At 48.3% G+C, this 24,571-nt stretch overlaps 1 protein-coding gene and 1 non-coding gene across 4 annotated transcripts in view; both read right to left on the bottom strand.

Annotated features, from left to right (window-relative positions):
* The window catches only part of POLR3E (RNA polymerase III subunit E), a 38,726-nt gene extending 16,785 nt beyond the window's left edge, over window positions 1-21,941 (bottom strand). For all 3 annotated transcript variants that reach the window (XM_045993549.1, XM_045993548.1, XM_045993547.1), the window contains exons 1-6: window positions 21,825-21,941; window positions 7,935-8,008; window positions 6,589-6,639; window positions 4,276-4,353; window positions 3,408-3,523; window positions 3,034-3,116 (exon numbers count right to left, since the gene is read on the bottom strand). In XM_045993549.1, the coding sequence (XP_045849505.1) occupies window positions 3,034-3,116; window positions 3,408-3,523; window positions 4,276-4,353; window positions 6,589-6,639; window positions 7,935-7,970 (364 nt within the window). In that variant the 5' untranslated portion in view covers window positions 7,971-8,008; window positions 21,825-21,941. The remainder of the gene's footprint in view (window positions 1-3,033; window positions 3,117-3,407; window positions 3,524-4,275; window positions 4,354-6,588; window positions 6,640-7,934; window positions 8,009-21,824) is intronic.
* Window positions 21,942-22,146: 205 nt separating this feature from the next.
* Window positions 22,147-22,228, bottom strand: TRNAL-AAG. Its single transcript has one exon. It is a non-coding gene; the product is annotated as a tRNA-Leu (tRNA).
* Between the last annotated feature and the right edge of the window lie 2,343 nt (window positions 22,229-24,571).

Here is a 24,571-nt window from a genome sequence, read left to right as displayed (position 1 = left end):
AAATGGTCCTACAAATACCGTATGATTTCACTCATATTTAAGAATTTAAATATGGGGGCGCCTGGGTGGCTCAGTGGATTAAGCCGCTGCCTTCAGCCTTGGGCTCGGGTCATGATCTCAGGGTCCTGGGATCGAGCCCCGCATCGGGCTCTCTGCTCCGCAGGGAGCCTGCTTCCTCCTCTCTCTCTGCCTGCCTCTCTGCCGACTTGTGATCTCTCTCTCTGTCAAATGAATAAATAAAATCTTTAAAAAAAATTTATAAAAAAAAAAAAAAAGAATTTAAATATGGAATTGGAATTTAAGAAAACAAAAAAGTGGAATTTAAGAAACAAAAGAACCACGCACGCGCGCGCGCACACACACACACACACACACACACACAGAGAACAGATTTGGGGCTCCCAGCTGGCTCAGCTAGAAGAGCACGAGATTCTCGATCTCTAGGTTATGACTTTGAGCCCAAGCTGGGTAGGCATGGGTAGGAGCCTACTTAAAAAACAAAACAAAAACACAAAAACACAGAACCCACAGACTCGTCACTCAGCAAACACACTGATGGCAACCACAGGGAAGTTGGTGGGTGGGACGGGGGAATGAGGTGACGGGGATTCAGGGTACACTAGTGGTGAGGACCAGAGTCAGGGACAGAATCACCGAACCGCTCTACTGTACACCTGACACTAACAGAACACGGTTCATTAATAGTACTGGAATTTACAAAATTAAAAAGGAATCATCTTACCACCCTACATACAAGAATAATTTTCAGAAATGTTAAAAATTTTGGTATAAAATACTATAAATACTGGGAAAAACTTTAGAGGCGCCTGGATAGCTCAGTCGGTTAAGCGTCTGCCTCGGGCCCAGGTCATGATCCCAGGGTCCTGGAATCGAGCCCCGCATCCGGCTCTCTGCTCGGCAGAGTCTGCTTCTCTCTCTGCCCCTCCCCCTGCTTGTGCACACTCGCTCTCTGTCAAATAAAATTTTTTTTAGTATTTTTTTTTTACGAGAACCTTTTTATGAACTTAGGATGGGAGAAAGAATCCTAAAAAACAACACAAGAGACTCAGAAGATAAAGGACAGGCCAATACGTCTGGCTAGATGGCACAAGTTCTGGAGATGGACGATGGTGACGACTGCACAGCAACGCAGACGCCCTCAATATCACTGAGCCGCACACCAAAAAATGGTTACAATGGGGGTGCCTGGGTGGTGCAGTCAGTCAGGCGTCCGACTGGTTTTGGTTCAGGTCATGATCTCAGGGTGGTGAGATCAAGCCCTGTACTGAGCCCCGCACTCAGCACAGAGTCAGTTTATGATTCTCCTCTTCCTCAGCCTACTCCCCGCCCCCCACCCCCTGCCCCGGAAGCACGTTTTCTCTAAATCTTTCCCAAAAATGGTTAAAATGGTACATTTCATGTTATGTACACTTTACCATAATAAAAATTAATAAAAAGAAACGAACAGCCCAGGTGCAAGGCTTGAGACACGGGTTCAAAAAAGAAGGCTATAGGGGGCGCCTGGGTGGCTCAGTGGGTTGAGCCGCTGCCTTCGGCTCGGGTCATGATCTAAGGGTCCTGGGATCAAGTCCCGCATCGGGCTCTCTGCTCAGCAGCGAGCCTGCTTCCCTCTCTCTCTCTCTGCCTGCCTCTCTGCCTACTTGTGATCTCTCTCTGTCAAATAAATAAATAAAAAAATCTTAAAGAAAAAAAAAAAAAAAGAAGGCTATAGTTATTTGATGCTACTTTGAGTCCATTCTAGTTGTTTCCTTAGTGTTCAAATTAGTTTTACTTACTGCTTTACGAATTCTAAATACTTACTTTTTAATGGCTCTACTGAGATATAATTCACACGCCATGCAAAGCTCACCATTTAAAGCACACCGGTCAGTGTATTCTACTGTATCCCTGCGGTTGTACAACCAGCGCTACAATCAGTTTAAGAACATTTTCAGAGGAACCTGGGGGGCTCAGTCTGTTCAGCGTCCAACTCTCAATTTCAGCTAAGGTCATGATCTCAGAGGCATGAGATTGTGAAGCCTGCTTGGGATCCTCTCTCTACCTCTGTCCCTCCCCCACTCCCCGCGAAGAACGTTTTCATCTCCCCAGAAAGAAACCCCAAACCACCCTCAGTCACTCCCCATTCCACACTGCTCTCAGCCACAGGCAACTACTACCTGCTTTCTGTCTCTACACCTGCCTCTCCGGGACACCTCCTGACCGGGACAGCTATGCCACGCGGCCTTCTGTGAGCGGCTGCTCTCACCGGGCATCATGTTCCCAGGCTCATGCGCACCAGGGGACAGTCAGCACCTCACTCCTGATGTAGCCAAACACCATTCAATAGCACGGCCTAGTGCACCTCGCCATCCAGGCATCCGCTCACAGACTTAGGGACTGTTCCTACCTTGTCACTACTATGAATAATGCTGCTACGAACATCCGCGTACAAGTTTTGTGTGGGTGGACGTTTCGTTTCTCTTGGGAAGAGGCTGTCTAAGAGTAAAATTGCTCGTGCGGAAGTATCTTGTATTTTTTTTCTTTTTTGAGAGGGACAGAGAGACAGCATGAGTGAGTGAGTAAGGGGAGGGGCAGAGGGAGAGAGAGAATCCCAAGCAGACGCCCTGTTGAGCGTGGAGCCTGACGCGGGGCTCCATTCTAGCACCCTGAGATCATGACTTGAGCCAAAATCAAGAGTCGGAGGCTCCACCAGAAGCCCCGCAAGTACCTTGTGTTTAAAACAAAATTCTCAAACCGGTCTCAAAAGTCACGCTGTATGTCTGTGTCCCAGGAGGACAGTGACCTTGGAAGCACTGCGTCTATCGGGTCAGGCAACATCAAAAGCCAGAAGTCCTTAGAGGTGGCCTATTCCAGCCCCCGACAGTGTCATTTCTATAATCTGCCTGGCCCCTCTGGGCATCCAGCATTCGGGAAGCAGCAGGCTGGGTTCTCCCCACCCCAGCCCCCATCCTGCTTCCCTCCCACAAAGCGGCGTCCCAGAGCCACGGCAGCCTGGCTGCCCAGCGCAGGTACCTTGCCTGTAGAGTGCGGCAGCATATCGGGCTGTGTTACTGGTGCTCTGGGAGGAGCAGAACGTCTGCTTGTCCATCAGCTTCCTGGGAGCACAGGGAGAACAGACTTCAGGGGAAGGAAGCTCCAGGCCCAGGGTATGGCAGGCACGGCCTCCTCCACCCCAGACACCTCCTGAATTCAACATCCAGGGACAGAGATCAAAGCCCCAAGTCAGCATGTGTGAGCCTCAGGAGGGAGGCTGGGGAAGAGAAAACCCAAGGCCTGGTTTGTGGCCCAAGGACAGGGTGTGGGTCAAGCCCCCACTCCCATCACAGGGCCTCTCAGGAGGAAAAACATTTTCCAAAAAGCCAGGAGGCTGGGCCCAGGGGACTCACGAGGAGTAAGTGCTGCTCTCATCTGCACAGGCGCCGTCCACGTTGAGTGCAATCTGCTCCCCTTTGCTGCGGCAATAGTTGGGGTTCAGGGTGTCGATGGCCATCTCAAGCTCTACCTGCAGGCATCAAGCACCCCCACCAGCTATGAGGAACTCAAGGACACCCCCAACCTGGCCACAGCCAATGTCCTGACCCCAGTCCCTGCCAATCCCAGCCCTGCCCAGGAGCAGGCCGGGCACGCATCCCTCCCTAAGGGACCCCAGGGTTCAGTCTGCATCAAAGGTCACAAAGCCTAATTTCAACAGAAAGGCCACAGTGCTTTTTTTGGGGGGGGGGGCGGGGGACGGTCAGAATTCTCTTTGTCCTCCCCATTCTACCCTCCAAAATCTAAATTAGGTGCCAACATTTAAAATTCAAGAGATTTTTCTCATAAAAATTCTCATTTCCAACTTCTCTTGAAAAGTCAGTGCAAGTGGCAATGGGGGGCTGGCGCTGCGGCCACCTTGGACAAGACACGTGTCCAGAGCTCCCGACCCGTCACCCCATCCCTTCGAGGCACTTCGAGCTTATCGCAGCTGCTACATGGCAGTCCCTGCCTTACCCCTGTGAACACGAGCCCCCCATTCCCAGTCTCTAACTCGTACCAAGCCATATTCTCCCTTGGCCTCTCTGGAGCTGCCTACCCCCTTTCTTTCCGGGAACTTTCCTTCCTCAGCTTTCCAGGCTCAAGTGACTGGTTCTCCTCCCAACCCTCCAACTGCTCTTTCTCTGGGCTTCTAGTCCCCAAAGGGCCTGTCTCCCCCTCACTTGCATCAGCCCCCACCTGTGTCCCCCTCCCCTCCCCTCCTCCGTCAGAGGGCAGCCCCACCTTCTGCTGCTTGGGCTTGATCTTGGCTGAAAGGTGTGGAATGTCATCGTAGGTCATCGAGGCTGGACGCACAGGGTACTGGGGAGGGGAAAGGAGCTGTCAGTCCACCCTGCCCAGGCCGGCCCAACCCAGAGCTGGGAACCCAGGCTCTAGCCAAGGATCAACACCAAGCAGAGACCTCTTGGTCTCCACCTGTGTCCCCCTCATATCGGCTCAACCCAGCTTTCTTCCAAAAGGCAATTTTCGAAGGCCTCTGACCTACAAGGAACAGCGCTAAGCATCAGGAATCCAAACGGCCCCTCTCTGGTAATCCACAGAGCGCTGCCGGGCAGGCAAGAGTGAGGTTTAGGCAGGGGACATCCCGCCAAGGGCAAGGGACATGAGACCACGGGCGGCCGAGACGGAAGACCTGAGCAGTGCCGTGCTGCAGGTGGAGAACGGGGGTGTGGAAACGTTAGCCCACTCTCTCTCCGCCACCCTGTACACTTTTCCATAATAAAACGCTGCCACTGACCCACTCAGCCCCATCTGGGCCCCAATGTCACCGTGCCAGAAGCCGTTTTCATGTCACACTTAAATATACTGCTCTGAAGTCACTTGTTTGTTCTGAACATGCTGGGGACATCTTCCCACAACAGTCCTCACAGAGACACCGTCCCTTTCTCTGGCGCCGGATGGACACTAGTGGACGGATGAGTCACAGTTTGGACCCGCCCTCGAGAAGCTGCGCCCAGCGGTGCCCGTATCCCAACACACTCTGGAAGGAGCCTGCTGGAGGCGTGGCAGCGCGTACAGTGAACCCTCTGTGTGGGGGCCCTTTGGCTCTGCTACGTTCCGGCCCAAGGCAAAGGTGACTTCCTAAAAGCTTGCTCAGACAGCAAACCCTCCTTGCTTCCCGGGCCAAGCTTACGGTCTGGAGCCCCACTGGTCTGGCCTGAGCCCTTGCAGCTCCGCCACCTTCCAATCTGAGGCTGGGATGGGGGGGTGGTAAAGGGCAAGGTCCTGGAGTCAGGCCCGGGTTCTGGTCCCAACTCTGCCTCTTGCAATGTATGGACCTGGGCCAGCTCCTCACCACCAGCAGCGTGAGCGTCCTCACCTCACCGGGCTGCCGGGGGCGGGGAATGAGGCAAAGAGAGTGGACACTGCCACAGGGTCTGGTCCACCGCGAACACACACGGGGTCACCGTCACCACCGCCAGCTCCCCGCCATTTGCAGGCAGTCAAGGATTCCAGTTCGGAAGGCCTGAAGGATAGGCTCCCAGCCCCAGAGCCTGTAAAGGGAGACCCTGGGGCAGGGGCAGGGGCAGGGGCAGCCGGGCCTCTCTTCCCAGCTCACATTTTGAGCAACCCCACTGCTGCCCCGTCCTGGGCCCCGTGTGCAGCAGCTGGCCTCCCTGGGCCTCACCTTCTCATACGCAACATGGAGACAAAACACTTAAAACCGTAACTTTCTTGTTGGAAATGCAGTCTGCCTGCCCCTTTAAACAAGAAACAATGTTTCCTTCAGATCTAGCAATTCCACTCCTAGGGATGTGCCCAAGAGAAACGACAACACCTGTCCACACCTGTCCACGGAGAAACTTGTGCGAGATGCTCGCCACAGCACTGTTCATGACAGCCCCAGACGGGAACCGACCCAGCCAGCCACCAGCGTGTGGGTAAGCTCATCGTCCATAAAAAGGAGCGCGGTACCGACACGTGCTGTAACATGAGTGAGCCTTGAGACCATGCCACTAAGTAAGAGAAGCCACCTATGCCACGATTCCGTGTGCGTGAAATGTCCAGGACAGGCCGGTCACAGAGCGAGAGAACAGCTTAACAGCCGCCTCGGGATGCAGGCAGGAATGAGGGACACAGGACAAAACTGTTCTAAAATGGACTGTAGAGCTGAGCTCTGGGCTGGCCTGTGCTCTGAGCACTTTGCAACGAGTCCTTCAAACCTGCGCAGTGACGCCTCGGGGGGGTAGTGTAACTGCCACCACTCTGCAAACGAGCAAACAGACACAGACAGCTTAAGGACCTTGCCCGGGACTCACAGCTAAGTCACGATGGCACTGGGCCTCAACGCGCCTGCCGCTCCCCAGAGCCTGAACCACGACACTATTCTGCCTCATGGCGGCCTTGGTTTCCCCATCGTCGGTATCAGAGACCACTGACCTACCGGCCCACAGAAGCCAAAAGAACACCCCCAACCCACCACCCGTTCTGCACTCTGGCGTCCAGAAACCTAAGCGAGGCTGAGGTTTCCCAGTACCCCCCACCCCCCACCCCCACACCCTAGGAGGCCCCTTCACCCTCTGGTCTCACCATTACCTGAAACAGATAGAGCTTCTCTGCCAGACTTTTGGCCAAGTACACATCGATCTGGAAAAAAGGGAAGAAGATTTAAACAGGAGACAGACAGGTGCCTGGCCTGAGCGGCCCTGCCCCTGCTCCCTGGATGTTAGGGCTCATGGCTCCTAGAGGTAGTGTGGGGGAGGAGGCTCAGTCACCGCTAGAAACAGAGGGAACCGAGGCTCCAGCCTCCCTCTCTATAGCTAGAGTTCCTGGCCCCCTGCTAGGTCCGCTGCAACCCAATAAAAATGGGCCTTCCGCCGGGGCTGCTCAGATCACAATGCATCCTAGAGCCAGAGCAAATGCTTTTCTGATGAGGCGGGGCAGAGGAGAGCTTATGCACTTGCTGCACTTCCTCCCTGTGCCCTCCACCACCTCCCCTGGACTGACCTGTCACCCACCTCAAGGTGGTCTGTAAGCCCATCTGAGAATGATCCGCCCCAACTCTTTCCTCTCAGTACTAACCACCCCTGCCCCACCGTGCAGCATTTACCTCCCTGCTTTCTGGCTCTTCGTGTGAACCATGTTCTCTCCCACCACCAGGCCTTAAGGAGGAGTGAAGGGCATCAGCGCAGGCGAAGCCTGTGTGAAGGGCATTCTAGGTGGAAGGAGCAGCATGTACAAGGGCCCAGAGGCTCTAGGATGTGTCTGGATCTGGGCTGACTCTGGAACCTACCTCCCCACCATCTGCATCTTGGGTCTCCTTCTTTGTCAGATCCTAAGTTTCCCCGAGGGCAGGACACTGCCTTGCTCACAGCTGTCATAGCCCCCAGCACACAGTGGATCCAGCGAACAACTGCTGAATGACTTCTGGGTAGGCCCAGGAAGAAGAGGGAGTTGTCGAACCCATTCATTCATTCAACAAATCATCACTGGATATCTACTGAGTGGCAAGCACTGAACTTGGCTTTATGGACACAGTAGTCAAAGAACAAAATCCCTCATGAAGCTTACATTCTAGGGTAAGGAGATTATGTCGAGGGGACAGGGAGTGCTGTGACCAAGCACAAGATGTAGCCGGGGGGGGGGGGCAGGGAGGGTGTTCATGAGGCGGGTTCGGGGGCAGGGGTGGTGTCAGAGAATCCTCTTTGACAAGGAAATGCTGGATCAGAGACTGGGAAGAAGCAAAGGCCTCAGCTAGGCAGTTATCTGGAGGAAGAGGGTTCCAGGCAGAGGGAACAGCCTGCATTAGGGGTCCCTAGGATGCCAGCTGATGCCCGACCAGTGCAAGAACGGATGGAAGAGCCTCAGCCCTGCTTCCTGCAGCGCTGGACCCGGGCACTGCTCCCTGGTAGCCCCGGCAGAGTGTGGGGAACAGCAGTTACCTCCTGTACGACTGGGTCATCCTCTTCATTGGCCATACTAAGGGGGAGCCAGTCGCACGATCCTCAGACTCAATCTGCAAGGGAGAGTAAGAGGCCTGAGATGTCAGTCAGCCATCCCGCCAACACCCCTGGGTGTCTCTGCTGCCACAGGCCTGCTCTGAGAGGGAGGAGCCTAAGACAAACAGAAACTGACCTTCTTTCCACAGCCTTCCTGGAATCAACAAACAAGAGACGGCCCATTCTATACCCCAGTGGCCAGAACCAAACAAGAAGGTGAAACCACCAAGGCAGCACTGTCAGCTACACCCACGGGAAAGAATAAATGACCAGCTTTAAGGGTTTTTCGACCACTCACGGAAAAAAGGTCACTGTCAGGCCGGGGGATGGAGGCTGGCTGGTCCACAGCTGTGACGCAAGCACTTGAGCACTAACCAGGCCACGGGGAACCAGTAAGGAAGAGTCTGGCGTCCAGCAGGAAGAGCAGGCAGTCCCAAGACTTTCCAGGGGGCTCGGTCTCTGGTATTTGACTTTCAAGCAGACTTCAAGCCCAACCCCCATGAGAGGATTCTGTTTGGTGTGTGTGACACAAATGACCTTCTTCACAGACTTTAATGTATTCAACACACCAACCCTGCAAGGTGGCCCGACTGTCCCCATTTTCTAAGGGGGTACTGGAACTCAGGGATGCCGTGCACATGCTAGCCAGAGCCACAGGGCAAGCAAACGACGCACTGGGCTTCAAAGCCAGGCCAGCCAGGCTATCTGACTTCAGGGAACAGCCAGCAGTTGGGGAGCTCCAAGGGATGGGAAGGGCCTTCTGCCGGGAAGTAGGAGGGGGCATCTGGGCTAGACCCTGAAGGAGAGAAGGATTTGGACAAGCCATGACACCAGACGGTAGGAGGGATCCCAGGGGACTGGCAACACATCAAGCACCTGGAGGGGAGAAGGCTGCATGTCTCCCAGGCAGAGGGGAAATCATTCCGCGGGGCTGACTCCTCATAGTCCCAGAGGGAGGGGCTGGTTACGTGGATACCTTCAGAAGCCCAGCAGCCCCCAGGGCCCTAGTTCTGGGTTAGAACATCATGATTTTTGTCTTATCTACTTAACATCTGAGTTAATCAATATTTAAAAGGGAGTAATACCTTCACCATAGGTGGGATTCAAGGTCATCTAAGCCCTCTGCCTGAGCTGTACTACCTGGAATCCTTTCATGTGTTCCAGATCCACGTTCCCAACTCAGACTGCTCAGTCCCAATGCCAGCCTCATCCCCGAGCCTCTGTTCCCCTCACCACACACTAGCAACTCCTGTCAGGCCCACCGTGAAGGTAGGTCTGGGGTCCGGCCACCCCACGGCCGCCTCCCCAGTCCAGCCAGCTCCACTGCCTGCCTACATGACACCAACACCCTAAATAATCTCCCTGCCCCACCTGCAACCTGACGATCTTCACCCAACCCCACAGCCAGCACCAGTGATGGCCCTGAAAGCTCCATCAGAGCTCGCCACGCCTCTGCCTTCAAGGGCCTCCCGTCCCACTCAGGACAGGCGCTGGAGTCTTTATGGCCTACCCACTGCTGCCACCGCCCCTTCACCTCCCAGACCTCATCTCCCACAGGCCCCCTTCCTTCCTCTCCTCCCACCTCGGGCCTCAGTCACCACTCTACCCCAAGAGCCTCATGGCTCCCTCCCTCACCTCTTCCAGGTTTTTGTTCACGTGTCACCTCATCACTAAGACCTGCCCTGTCTAACCTACCCAAAATTGCAACACCCTCCTACAATTCCCTTCCCTGCTCTGGTTTTCCCCAAAGCACGGATCACCACAGGACAGTTAACACCTCCGTTATTATTTTGTTCCCAGCCCCACTGCCACTAAACTGTAAGTCACATGGAGACAGAGATTCTGGTCTATTTTGTCCCTTGCTATTCCCCCGAGCCCGCAGCAGGCACTCCACACCTGCTGTCTGAAGAAATGAACCACAGAAAGGCTATTTAACACGGAGCCACCAAAGACTTTTGAGTGGAGGAAGATGTAGAGGGAGCAAGAAGGCAAACCAGAGGGAAGCCAGCTGCCCCAGCAGTTAAAGCTTGAAGACAGGATGAGAATCAAAAGCCTTAAACTGACAGTCCGAGGTGCGTGCTCCTGCCAGAAAGAGGAGGATGGATGGCAGAGTCTCAGGCCTTTCCCCATCTGTACTGGCTGCCAAGGATCACAGGTGCGCAGGGAGCCCAGCCCCTCTGCAGGCCAGGGAACTTCCATGCAAGTCAGGGAACAGGTCATGTGTACAAAGAGGTGTGGCCTGGGAGGTTCCCCAGACGCAATCATTCCTGAGAAACTGGCTTTCTCAGCTGTTACTGGGCTCTGCTGACCTCTCCCGCAGCCACTGAGGAACTTGGGGAGGAAGAGGTACCTGGAGTTGTGGCTCCTCTCTCCACGGTGAACATGACTAGGGTAACGCAGGGCTCTCACTTCCCCTCATCCTCCTGACCAACATCATCCAACTCAGTGGCTTTCCAAGTTTTCAGCCTGAGACCTATAGTAAGAAATCCACTGCACAGAGGAGGAGCAAGATGGCGGAGGAGCAAGAGACCGAAATATCATCATATCATCAGATCCCAGGAGTTCAGCTAGATAGTCATCAAACCATTCTGAACACCTACAAACTCAACAGGCGATAGAAGAGAAGAGCAGTAATTGTAGGAAAAGAAAATCAACCACTTTCCAGAAGGTAAGTCGTGCGGAAAAGTGAATCCGAAGTGACGAGATGATACACTGCGGGGGGAGGCGCTGGCTCCTGATTCCTGAAATCAGAACTTTCAGAGGTCTGCTGCGCTGAGGGACATCATTCCAGAGGCTAAGCAGGGGGTGGAGCCCTCACGGGGACAGTGTGGTCTCAGGACCCACGGGGTCACAGAACAACCAGGGGTGTCTGACTTTGGCAGAGCTGCCAGGTATCGGAGAGGGGAAGCCAGATGCAGAGATAGAGCCGAGCAGTGAGCTCTCAGCTCGGGGTTACCTTAAACCGTGATCCAAGGCACAGCTGGACCACTGCTCTTCAAGCAGGGACCCCACAAGTGGCAGATCCGGGGAGACTCCCTCTTCCTCCTCTGGGAGGAGCAGTGCAGGAGCGCGCTGTAGGAATCTGCTGGATTTGGAGACTCCAAACACGGTCGGGCACCAGAGACAGAAACGCTCAGTCACAGGCCAAGTGAGCATGGAGCATGGTGGGAGACCAGGGAAAGGGGAGTGACTGACCCCTTTTCTCTGAGGGCGCACTGAGGAGTGGGGCCTGGAGTTCTCGGCAAATCCGGGCAGAGATTGGGAGGCCACCATTTTCATTCCCTTCCTCCAAAGCTCTACGCAAAGCGGAAAGCGTTAAGGGAACAAATGCTCCCGAGAGCGAACTCGAGCAGATTACATAGCCTGGCCCCTGGCAAAGGCGGTACAACTCTGCCTCGGGCAAAGACATTAGAGAATCACTGCAATAGCGCACTCCCCCAGAAGATCAGCAAGAACATCCAGCCAAGGGGCACCTGGGTGGCTCAGTGGGTTAAGCCTCTGCCTTTGGCTCAGGTAATGATCTCAGGGTCCTGGGACCAAGCCCCGCATCGGGCTCTATGCTCAGCGGAGAGCCTGCTTCCCCCCCCCCCTCTGCCTGCCTCTCTGCCTACTTGTGATCTCTCTGTCAAATAAATAAAATCTTAAAAAAAAAAAAAAAAATCCAGCAAGACCAAGATCAACGAGAACTGTGAAACTCCAGCACTAGAGGAAAGCAACACGTAGAATTCATGTCTTTTTTCCCATGATCCTTTAGTCTTTCAAAGTTAAATTTAAAAAAACTTTTTTTTCTTATTCTATTTTTAAAACTTTTTCCTCTTTCCTATTTTAACATATTTTAAACTATTTTATCTTATCAATACCTTTAAAAAATATTTTTAAATTTTCATTATTATAGTATCTTATAGTGTAATTTTATTTAACCTTATTTTTAATATACATATCAGGGGTTTTTTTCTTTAAATTTCAGGATATAATTTCTTCTAATAGATCAAAATATACCCTAAATCTAGCACATGGCTTTGTTCTAGTCTCCTAGATCACACTGGTTCCTTTTTTTTCTCTTTTTTCAACCAACATCTTACCTTATCAATTCCTTTTTTAGAATCTTTTTAAATTTTCATCTTTAAAGTCATATTCCATCCCTTCATCATGTTTACCCTTATTTTTGTGTGTGTATATATATGAGTTTTTCTCTAAGATTTTGGGAGGTAGTTTCTTCTAACAGACTAAAATACATCCAAAATCAAGCTTCTGGCTTTGTTCTACTCACCAGTCTAATATATATATATATATATATATATATATATATATATATATATATATATAAATTTTTTTTTCTTTTTTACCCCCTCCATTCTCCCCCAGTCTCGGGTCTCTTCTGATTTGGTTAGTGTATATTTTTCTGGGGTTGTTGCTACCCTTTTAGTATTTTGTTCTCTCATTCATCTATTCTTACCTGGATAAAATGACAAGGCAGAAAAACTCACCACAAAAGAAAGAACGAGGGGCAGTACCAACAGCTAGAGACCTAATCAATACGGACATTAGTAATACGTCAGAACTAGAGTTCAGAATGATGATTATCAAGGTACTATCTGGGCTCGAAAAAGGCATGGAAGATATTAGAGAATCACTTTCTGAAGAAATAAAATCCCTTTCTGGAGAAATAAAAGAACTAAAATCTAACCAAGTTGAAATTTAAACAGCTATTAATGAGGTGCGATCAAAAATGGAGCCTCTTACTGCTAGGATAAATGAGGCAGAAGACAGAATTAGTGATATAAAAGACGAAATGATGGAGAACAAATAAGCTGAGCAAAAGAGAGACAAACAACTAAGGGACCACAAAGGGAGAATTCGAGAGATGAGTGATACCATAAGATGAAACAGTATTAGAATAATTGGGATCCCAGAAGAAGAAGAAAGAGAGACGAGGTCAGAAGGGATACTGGAGCAAATTATAGCAGAGAATTTCCCTAATCTGCCAAAGGAAAAAACCATCAAAATCCAGGAAACATAGAGAACCCCCCTCAAAATCAATAAAAATAGGTCCACAATCTGTCATCAAACAGTAAAACTTACAAGTCTCAGTGACAAAGAGAAAATCCGGAAAGCAGCTCAGGACAAGAGGACTATAACATACAATGGTAGAAATATTAGACTGACAGCAGACTTATCCACAGAGACCTGGTAGGCCAGAAAGGACTAGCATGATATATTCAGAGCACTAAACTAGAAACATATGCAGCCAAGAATACTATATCCAGCTAGGCTGTCACTGAAAATAGAAGGAGAGATAAAAAGCATCCAGGACAAACAAAAACTAAAAGAATTTGCAAACACCAAACTAGCCCTACTGGAAATACTGAAAGGGGTCCTCTAAGCAAAGAGAGAGCCTAAAAGTAACAGACCAGAAAGGAACAGAGACAATATACAGTAACAATCACCTTACAGGCAATACAATGGCAACTAAATTCATATCTTTCAATAGTTACCCTGAATATAAAAGGGCTAAATGCCCCAATCAAAAGACACAAGGTATCAGAATGGGGGGAAAAAAAACAACCATAATATGCTGTCTACAAGAAACTCATTTTATACCCAAAGACACCTCCAGATTTAAAGTGAGGGGATAGAAAACAATTTACCATGCTAATAGACATCGAAAGACAGCTGGGGTGGCAATCCTTATATTAGATAAATTAGATTTTTTAATTAATTAATTTTTTCAGCGTAACTGTATTCATTGTTTTTGCACAACACCCAGTGTTCCATGCAATATGTGCCCTCCCTACTACCCACCACCTGGTTCCCCCAACCTCCCACCCCCACCCCTAGATAAATTAGATTTTAAGCCAAAAACTATATTAAGAGATGAGGAAGGACACTATATCATACTTAAAGGGTCTGCCAACAAAAAGATCTAACCATTTTAAATATCTATGTCCCTAACATGGGAGCAGCCAATTATATAAACCAATTAATAACAAAATCAAAGAAACACATCAACAGTAATACGGTAACAGTAGTGGATTTTAACACCCCCATTACTGAAATGGACAGATCATCTAGCAAAAGATCAACAAGGAAATAAAGGCTTTAAATGACACACTGGACCAGATGGACATCACAGATATATTTAGAACATTCCATCCCAAAACAGAAACACATTCTTCTCTAACGCACATGGAACATTCTCTAGAACAGATCACATCCTGAGTCACAAATCAGGTCTCAACCAGTACCAAAAGACTGGGATCATTCCCTGCATATTTTCAGACCACAATGAAGCTAGAACTCAATCACAAGAGGAAATTTAGAAAGAACTTAATACATGCAGGCTGAAGAGCATCCTAAGGAATGAATGGGTCCACCAGGATATTAAAGAATTTTAAAAATTCATGGAAACAAATGAAAACACAACTGTTCAAAATCTTTGGGACACAGTAAAGACAGTCCTGAGAGGAAAGTATATATCAATACAAGCCTTTCTCAAGAAACAAGAAAGGTCTCAAGTACACAACCTAACCCCAAACCTGAAGGAGCTGGAGAAAGAACAGCAAAGAAAGCCTAAACCAAGCAGGAGAAGAGAAATAATAAAGATCAGAGCAGAAAGCAATGAAATAGAAACCAAAAGAACAGTAGAAAAGATCAACTAAATTAAGAGCTGGTTCTCTGAAAGGATTAATAAGATTGATAACCCCCTGGCCAGACTTATCAAAAAGAAAAGAGAAGGGGCGCCTGTGTGGCTCAGTGGGTTAAAGCCTCTGCCTTCGGCTCAGGTCATGATCCCAGAGTCCTGGGATCGAGCCCCACATCGGGCTCTCTGGTCGGCAGGGAGCCTGTTTCCCTTCCTCTCTGCCTCCTTGTGATCTCTCTCTCTCTCTCTGTGTCAAATAAATAAATAAAATCTTAAAAAAAAAAAAAAAAGGAAAGAAAGAAAAGAAAAGAGGAAAGACCCAAATTATAAAATCATGAATGAAAGAGAAGAGATCACAACCAACACCAAAGAAATACAATTATAAAAACATATTATGACCAACTATACACCAGCAAATTTGACAATCTGGAAGAAATGGATGCATTCCTAGAGACTATAAACTACCAGAACTGAATCAGGAAGAAATAGAAAACCTGAACAGACCCATAACCAGTAAGGAGATTGACGCAGTCTTTAAAAACCTCCCAAATAACAAGAGCCCAGGGCCAGATGGCTTCCAAGGGGAATTCTACCAAATGTTTAAAGAATTAATACCTATTCTCCTAAAACCGTTCCAAAAAACAGCAATGGAAGGAAAACTTCCAAACTTTTTTTTTTTTTTTTTAAGATTTTTTACTTTATTTGACAGAGATCACAAGTAGGCAGAGAGGCAGGCGGGGGTGGGGGGGAGCAGGCTCTCTGCTGAGCAGAAAGCCTGATGCGGGGCTCAATCCCAGGACTCTGAGACCATGACCTGAGCCAAAGGAAGAGGCTTTAACCCACTGAGCCACTCAGGCGCCCCAAACTCATTTTATGAGGCATTACCTTGATCCCAAAACCAGACAAAGACCCCATCAAAAAGAATTATAGACCAATATCCTTGATGAACACAGATGCAAAAATTCTCACCAAAATACTAGCCAATAGGATCCAACAGTACATTAAAAGGATTATTCGCCATGACCAAGTGGGATTTATTCCTGGGCAGCAAGGTTGGTTCAACATCTGCAAATCAATGTGATAGAATACATTAATAAAAAAAAGAACAAGAGGGCGCCTGGGTGGCTCAGTGGATTAAGCCGCTGCCTTCGGCTCAGGTCATGATCTCAGGGTCCTGGGATCGAGGCCCGCATCGGGCTCTCTGCTCCGCAGGGAGCCTGCTTCCTCCTCTCTCTCTGCCTGCCTCTCTGCCTACTTGTGATCTCTCTGTGTCAAATAAATAAATAAAATCTTAAAAAAAAAAAAAAAAGAACAAGAACCATATGATACTCTCAACAGATGCTGAAAAAGCATTTCACAAAGTACAGCAATTTTCTTGATCAAAACTCTTCACACGCCTGGGTGGCTCAGTGGTTAAGCCTCTGCCTTCGGCTCAGGTCATGATCCCAGAGTCCAGGGATCGAGCCCCGCATGGGGCTCTCTGCTCAGCAGGGAGCCTGCTTCCTCCTCTCTCTCTGCCTGCTTCTCTGCCTAGTTGTGATCTCCGTCTCTCAAATAAATAAATAAATAAAATCTTAAAAAAAAAAAAAAAAACTCTTCACAGTGTAGGCATAGAAGGTTCATACCTCATTATCATTAAAGTCATTTATGAAAAACCCACATCGAATACCACTGTCAATGGGGATAAACTGAGAGCTTTTCCCCTAAGGTCAGGAATACAGAAGGGAATGTCCACTATCACCACTGCTATTCAACATAGTACTATAAGTCCTAGCCTCAGCAATCAGACAGCAAAAACGAATAAAAGGAATCCGAATTGGCAAAGAAGAAGTCAAACTCTCACTCTTTGTATACGATATGATACTTTATTTGGAAAACCCGAAAGACCTCCACTCCAAAACTGCAAGAACTCTCATAGGAATTCAATAAAGTGTCAGGATATAAAAATCAATGCACAGAAATCAGTTGCATTTCTGTACACCAACAGCAAGACAGAAGAGAAAAAAAGGAGTCGATCTCATTTACAATTGTACCCAAAACTGTAAGATACCTAGGAATAAACCTAACCAAAGAGGCAAAGAAACTGTACTCAGAAAACTATAAAGTACTCATGAAAGAAACTGAGGAAGACACAAAGAAATGGAAAAATGTTCCATGCTCATGGAAGAACAAATATTGTGAAAATGTCTATGCTACCTAAAGCAATCTATGCATTTAGCGCGATCCCTATCAAAATACCATCCATTTTTTTCAAAGAAATGGAACAAATAATCCTAAAATATATATGGAATGAGAAAAGACTCTGAATAGCCAGAGGAATGTTGAAAAAGAAAGCCAAATTGTGGCATCACAATTCCAGACTTCAAGCTCTATTATAAAGCTGTCATCATGAAGACAATATAGTACTGACACAAAAACAGACACATAAACCAATGGAACAAAATAGAGAGCCCAGAAATGGACCCTCAACTCTATGGTTAACTAATCTTCGACAAAACAGGAAAGAACGTCCAAAGGAAAAAAGATAGTCTCTTCAACAAATGGTGTTGGGAAAATTGGACGGCCACATGCAGAAGAATGAAACTGGACCATTTCCTTACACCACACACGAAAATTGACTCAAAATGGATGAAAGACCTCAATGTGAGACAGGAATCCATCAAAATCCTTGAGAAGAACACAGGCAGCAACCTCTGTGACTTCAGCCCCAGGAACTTCTTCCTAGAAACATCACGAAAGGCAAGGAAAACAAGGGCAAAAATGAACTATTGGGACTTCATCAAGATCAAAAGCCTTAAAAAAATAACAATAACATTTTAAAAAAATTAAGAAAAGATCAAAAGCTTTTGCACAGCAAAGGAAACAGTCAACAAAACCAAAAGACAACTGACAGAATGTGAGAAGATATTTGCAAATGATATATCAGATAAAGGGCTAGTATCCAAAATCTATAAAGAACTTATCAAACTCGGGGCGCCTGGGTGGCTCAGTGGGTTAAAGCCTCTGCCTTCGCCTCAGGTCATGATCCCAGGGTCCTGGGATCGAGCCCCGAATCGGGCTCTCTGCTCCGCGGGGAGCCTGCTTCCTCCTCTCTCTCTGCCTGCCTCTCTGCCTAGTTGTGATTTCTCTCTGTCAAATAAATAATTTAAAAAAAAAAAAAAAGAACTTATCAAACTCAACACCCAAAGAACAAATAATCCAATCAAGAATTGGGCAAAAGACATGAACAGACATTTCTGCAAAGAAGACATCCAAATGGCCAACAGACACATGAAAAAGTGCTCAACATCACTCGGCATCAGGGAGATACAAATCTAAACCACAATGAGATACCACCTCACACCAGTCAGAATGGCTAAAATTAACACATCAGGAAATGACAGATGTTGGCGAGGATGCGGAAAAAGGGGAACCCTCCTACACTGTTGGTGGGAATGCAAGCTGGTTCAGGCACTCTGGAAAACAGCATGGAGGTTCCTCAAAAAGTTGAATATAGAGCTACCCTATGACCCAGCAATGGCACTACTGGGTATTTACCCTAAAGATACAAACGTAGTGATCCGAAGGGGCACGTGCACCCGAATGTTTATAGCAGCAATGTCCACAATAGTCAAGCTATGAAAAGAACCTAGATGTCCATCAACAGATGAATGGATAAAGAAGATGTGATATATAGGGGCGCCTGGGTGGCTTAGTGGGTTAAAGCCTCTGCCTCCAGCTCAGGTCATGATCTAAGGGTCCTGGGATCGAGCCCCGCATCAGGCTCTCTGCTCAAGCGGGGAGCCTGCTTCCTCCTCTCTCTCTCTCTCTCTCTGCCTGCCTCTCTGCCTACTGTGATCTCTGTCTGTCAAATAAATACATAAATAAATAAGATCTTAAAAAAAAAAGATGTGAGATATATATATATATACACACACACACACACAACTGAATACTATGCAGCCATCAAAAGAAATGAAATCTGACCATTTGCAATGACATGGATGGAACTAGAGGGTATTATGTAATCGAAATAAGTCAATCAGAGAAAGACAATTATCATATGATCTCTCTGATATGAGGATTTAAAAGCAGGGCAGGGGGCCCCCAAGATGGGATCAGGAGGGAGACAAACCATAAGAGACTCTTAATCTTAATCTCACAAAACAAACTGAGGGTCGCTGGGGGGTGACGGGATAGGGTGGCTGGGTGATGGACATTGGGGAAGGTATGCGCTATGGTGAGTGCTATGAAACGTTGAAGCCTAGTGATTCACAGACCTGTACCCCTGGGGCAAATAATACATTATATGTTAATTAAAAAATAAAAAAAAAGAAATCCACTGCATATAAGCCACCCTGAACACGCACACCATTACAAAACTAAATCAAGGTTTCACACAAGCTTAAGTGCCCCTGTTAGATGTGATGCAGTGAGGTTTTCTACCCTCGTTCTTTAAAATTAAACATGCTTGTTACAATCCTCCAAGGTGGTTTCACATCCCACTAATAAAAAAAAATTTTTACGTAATCTCTGTGCTGATCGTAGGGCTTGAACTCAACACCCCGCCGGGCTCTACCAACTGAGCCAGACAGGCACCACTCACTAATAAACCTTGATCCGTGATCGAAAATTACTGCTCCAACAAGTCTCCCTGAGATTCCTCCTTTCTACCTCCAATCCGCCCAGAAACAGCCACAGCTGTCCTTGCAAAAGAGTAAATCACCTCATTCTCCTGCTCAAAACCCTTCACCTGCCACATAGAATAAAATCCAAACTCCATTCCATGGTCTCAAGGCCTTACGCCTGTCTTTCCCTCACCATCTACATGGCCAGGTGGCCATCTGCTGGGCCTCCAAACGGTGAGTCCCCAGTCTGTCTCAAGACCTTTGCATGACATCTGCTTTTCATTAGATATTCACCTCCCACCCCCTCCAGATGGGGAGAAGTTCCCTGGCCGCCCACCTGAAAGAGCCCCTCCCAACCAGCTCATAGTCACGACCACCTCTCTCTGTTTTCTTTCCTTCATGGTTCTCACCGTCTGGAACTATCTAGTCTGTTTGCGTTTGTGCTACCTGCCTCCTGCACTGGAATGTAAGCTCCACAGGGGCCTGGCAGTTACCTCAACTGTAAAGCAGAGATGATCATACTTACTTCATCAAGTTGTTATAAGGATTATTATCTCTTTTTAAAACCCATGCTGTTCTCCCAATACCTAGAACAGTGCCTGACATGAAGTGGACGCTCAATACCGTACAAAGAACAAATAAATGAGCGCATGAAATCAGGCAGTTACAGACCCTTCACCACCCCATCCAGACACTGGTGGACTCATGGTTTGGGTCTCACGGACATTTGCAGACAGACAGGGGCTGTGACCCAGGCAGAAACAGACCTCCCAGCCACAAGCCAAGCTTCTCCAACTGAAGTGACCACCTGTGACCAACCTGGGTGTCCTGTGGCCATCATGGTACTCTGTGGCAGTACCTGTGCCCTTCAGCACACGAAATTTCCCCCAGGAGGGAGCTGCCAACAAAGAGAAAGGAGACAAGGACACCAGGTGGAGGGAAGGAGGGGTTCACAGCAAAGTAAATACCTGAGTGCCACACCTGGGTGCATCCCGATGCAGCTGGGAATCTAACCTGTCAGACAATCGGAAATGCAGAGGCATCTCCACAGTCTCTCTAGCTACTGGAGGGAAAAGAAAAAGTACAATGCAGTTAAGAGGAAAGGGCCCCAAGGGCAAACAGTCTCAAGGCCTGGATTCTAAATGCCTATGTGTGTCTCTGGCAAGACATCTCCCCACTCTGGGACACCTCAGCTTCCACCTGGGTTAATGCGTTAGTCTGGAGGAAAAGAACTCATTAACCCTTAACTAGCATCAGACCCTTCTCCAAGGACTTCACACATGTTCTCATCTTCTCAATTGTCCTCTAAGTCAAGACTCATCCTTCCCAGTTAAGAAACAAGGAAACTCAGATTCAGAGAGTAGGTAATTTTGCCCAAGGTCACTGTGCTGGAGAATAGCAGAGCCAGAGAGGAAGTCCAGGTCTGGCTGATGTCAACCATCCGTATTCTTAACCACTATGCTGCACACCTTTTCAATAAAAGGCAGTATGGGATAGTGGGTAAGAGCCTGGGTTCTCAGAATGAGACGCCACCGGTTCAAATCCCACCTCAACTACCTCCAATCCGTGGCCCGCTGAGAATTGTTTCGACTGGAAAAGTCTCACAATTTTCATCCCTAAAATGGGGATATTAAAAGTACCAACCTCCCAAGGGCTGCGGTGAGGATTAAGTAAGGTAATAAATGTAACCTGCGGAGAGCTTTGTTATTACTTGGCAACATGTTTTCTTCCAATGTCGGAGAGCACAACGCCGCCACAAATCAAACCCTGCAAGCTGGGGCTCCTGGCGTCTCACCCTATTTAGCCCTCCCCACAACCCTACGAGGCAGCTAATTTTATTATCCCCATTTCACAGATGAAGAAACGCTGGCGACTGTTAAGACCTCCTCGTCGCCCTCCGATTCTAAAGCTGACATAACTGAACGACCTTGTTTATGTACGGGTTGACTCGACTGCTTACTGACAGACACCTCCTCCAACCCCACGGTCAGGGCCGTACCCGCGGCACCGTGCTGGCTCTCAATGAACGCTGAATGGTGGCCTGAATAGGTGAATGAAGAATGCCGGGCCTGGCCTGGCGGAGGCTGCTCTGGCTCAGGCCAAGGAGGGGGCCGGGGCACGCCTGGGTACCCCCCCGCCCTGTCCGGAGGGGCGGGCCGCCAGCCCCGGGCCACACTGTCCAATGGGTTTCGCCTCCCTCGCAGGTGGTCAGGCCCCTCGCACGCCCACCACGCAGCCATCGCCACTAGCCGCCGCGCTGGCGGGACACCGGCTGCCTTCGGACAGGTGCTCTCGCAGGACGTCCGCCTGGGCCGGGCGGAGCACGGTGGCTGGACCCTGAGTCACCGCGGGCAGCCTCGGCCGCGACATCCCCGACTCCCGGGCCGGGCCGAGGTCGGAGCCCGCGGCTGGCCCGGGTCTACGGGAGCCGGCTACCCATCCCTCCCGCCCGAGTCCCAGGAGGCCCCCAGCCCCTGAGCTCGGCGCGGCGCGGGCCTCCCGGCCTACTCGGCAACGCAGCCCAGGCCCACCTCGCGAGTGCGGCCCCACTCCAGACCAGTCGTGCGCTGCCTTCTCGCCACTCACCTCTCCGCGGGGGCCGCGCGCGGGCGGCGGCAACGGCCCAGGTACCCGCGGGCTGCAGAGGCGGCGGCGGCCCGGCTCTTCTCTTAGGCAGCGGCCATGTTGCTGGTGGAGAAACTCCAGCGGACACGTGGGGGGAGCGGGGCCGGGCCTCACGCTTCCTTTTACCCACAATGCCCCGCCCCGACGCGCGCAGACCCGCCTCCTCGCCGCTCCATTCATGCCGGCCGCTGGCCGGGTCTGGCAGCAGGGGGCGCTGACGATCCGGCAAAAGAACAGAAAACGGACACCCCGCCAAGGCGGAGAAGACAAAAGGGAGACATCCTGGCAGCGGTGGGATTCGAACCCACGCCCCCGAAGAGACTGGAGCCTTAATCCAGCGCCTTAGACCGCTCGGCCACGCTACCCTGCTCGCGGTGTGCTGTTCCAGGAAGCTACTTAATACTTTACTGAGTAAATTTCACTGACGTTTCTAGTGCTTTGCCTGATTTTGATGGACTTATTTTAAATGTGTCATATATTTTAAAAGAAAACATTTGCTCCAACAATTACACCCAGATTCGTTTCAAATAGGGTTTAGAGCGAAAAGCAGCTTAAGAATCTGTGTTCTGGGTCGGCTGTTTAACCCGGAGACCTCAGGAGCCACGTATCTCTGTAGAAATGATGGATTTCAGCAGTAATTCGCCCTAGGGGCTACGAAAACCAAACAGGGGGAGCTGGTGTAAGCAGTTTACTCTGAAATGCTATGAGTTTTAATTTTTAGTTACTCAAATAGTAAGTGGAATATTGCAAAATATTCACACTTTGCAGATAAGAAATGCTCTTTTTATCTTTGACCCTAAGTCCCATCCACAGAGGTAACCAGCTTAGTATCTATCTTTCTGGATTTTTTGCTGTGAATTTATGTGGATTTTTTGGCATATATTCATATGCACACATAGATACCTATAGAGAACTGATGTTTTGTTTTTATTGTTTATGGGTTTTTACATAAATATTATCATACTTTTGCTCTTAATCTACAACTGTTTTTTCACCCAAATATACTTTTAAAATATCTATGCATGTTGATGGAAATAGATATTTAAAAATACAGAAAAAGTACAAAGAAAAAATAATCACCCACATTCTCACCACCTATATTGTGGCATTTCACTTCCAATTCTTTTCCTATGTACATACTTTTCATTAAAAGTTATTCAGGAAACGATATGAATATGCTGTCCTTTTAAAAATCCATTTAAAAATATACTAGAGCGTTAAACATTTTTTTAAATAAAAATATACTAGACAGTTACAAATTAAAAATAAATCCTCCTTCCCAAACATCCTCCCTTGGCTATGACTATTATTATGACTTGACGTGTATTCAATCCATTTTTTATCCCTTCATATCTATATATATTTAAACCTATAGATACAGATATTTGTATATTTATACATATATTCTCATGAACAATATATAGAATGGTCTTCTGTATGTTTTCCATTTTTGTAAATATTATTGTGCCAAGATCATTCTGAAACATGTTCCTCTACTCCAACATTATGAGATTTATTACCAATACATAGAGATTTTATACCATGATGTGAATACGGACATTTTAGTTGTTTATATTATATTGTTATATTCAAGTTTCTGGTTAATATCTAACTAGCACACACCCTAACATTTGGGCATTCCATATCTCTCCTTATCTTCAATTCCTCCTCAACTGAGTTTTTCCCCATCTACTTTTAACATAAATATTGATATTCAAAGATTTCATTGCATCAGGAGAGTTTGTTGCTTTTAGAGGAATTTTTAAAGAAATACAGTAGCAGCCATCTATTGAGGACACAGACTACCCATTGTGGGAGATTCAAAGCTAAATGAGGAAAAGTTCTTAAGATCGAAAGAGGCACTCATCTAGTCGCAGTGTTTTAGTACTAGGAGGGACTTTGTGAGTTGTGTGCTGAGTTTTCCAAAAGGAAATATCCCCATGGTAGAGGATAATTGCTGGAATATCTGCCTAATCTCACTTTTCTAAGAATTGCCTGCACTGCCCAGAGAGCAGATCCCTGGCAGTCCCCTCTGTGCTATGCCCCCATCCCTGCCACACCATGGGCAGGGGTCTCTGTGGTAGATACAGCACTCGGGTCAGACCAATCAGATCCTCTTTTGAGACTCTGAACTGAGACATGGTGGTTTCCTGATTTGTTAATTTGACTGTGTTCAGTGTTAGAGTGTAAAGTATTAGTGTCTAAGACTGACAGGAGTAAGGGAGAAAGGGAGCATTGGGATGGCCATATTTTGTGAAATAGGTTGGAGAAGTAGAGAAGGCCAGTGCGTTGGGGGGGGGGGGGGAAGAATGATACAAGCAGAAAAAGAATGATACAAGAAAAAGAATGATACAAACAGAGTCATAGAGAAATCCTGAAGGTTTTCCAGCTCCCACCTCAAGACCCTTCCTAGGACCCAGTGGGATTCACATTTGTGGAGACATCCTTTTATCATTACAATAAATGCCCCTCATCTGCTCAAGCTAGTGCTACCTTGTAGCTGTCCATCATAAGAAATAAACTCTGCTTGTATGGTAGGGGCTCCGATGAAGCTAGAGGTATTTCTGACAGAAGATTGTGGAGCAATTCAGGTCTGTCCCTACTAATATATATTGAAGGGGGGACTTAACAGGAATCCTGCACAGATGCAGGCTGATTCTGAAAGGCAGAGCCCCGGGCCTCCCTTTGGGAGTTTCTTGCAGGGTCGA

Source organism: Meles meles, chromosome 21, assembly GCF_922984935.1.
Source record: "Meles meles chromosome 21, mMelMel3.1 paternal haplotype, whole genome shotgun sequence".
Classification (NCBI taxonomy): domain Eukaryota; kingdom Metazoa; phylum Chordata; class Mammalia; order Carnivora; family Mustelidae; genus Meles; species Meles meles.
This window is presented reverse-complemented; position numbering and strand designations above follow the sequence as displayed.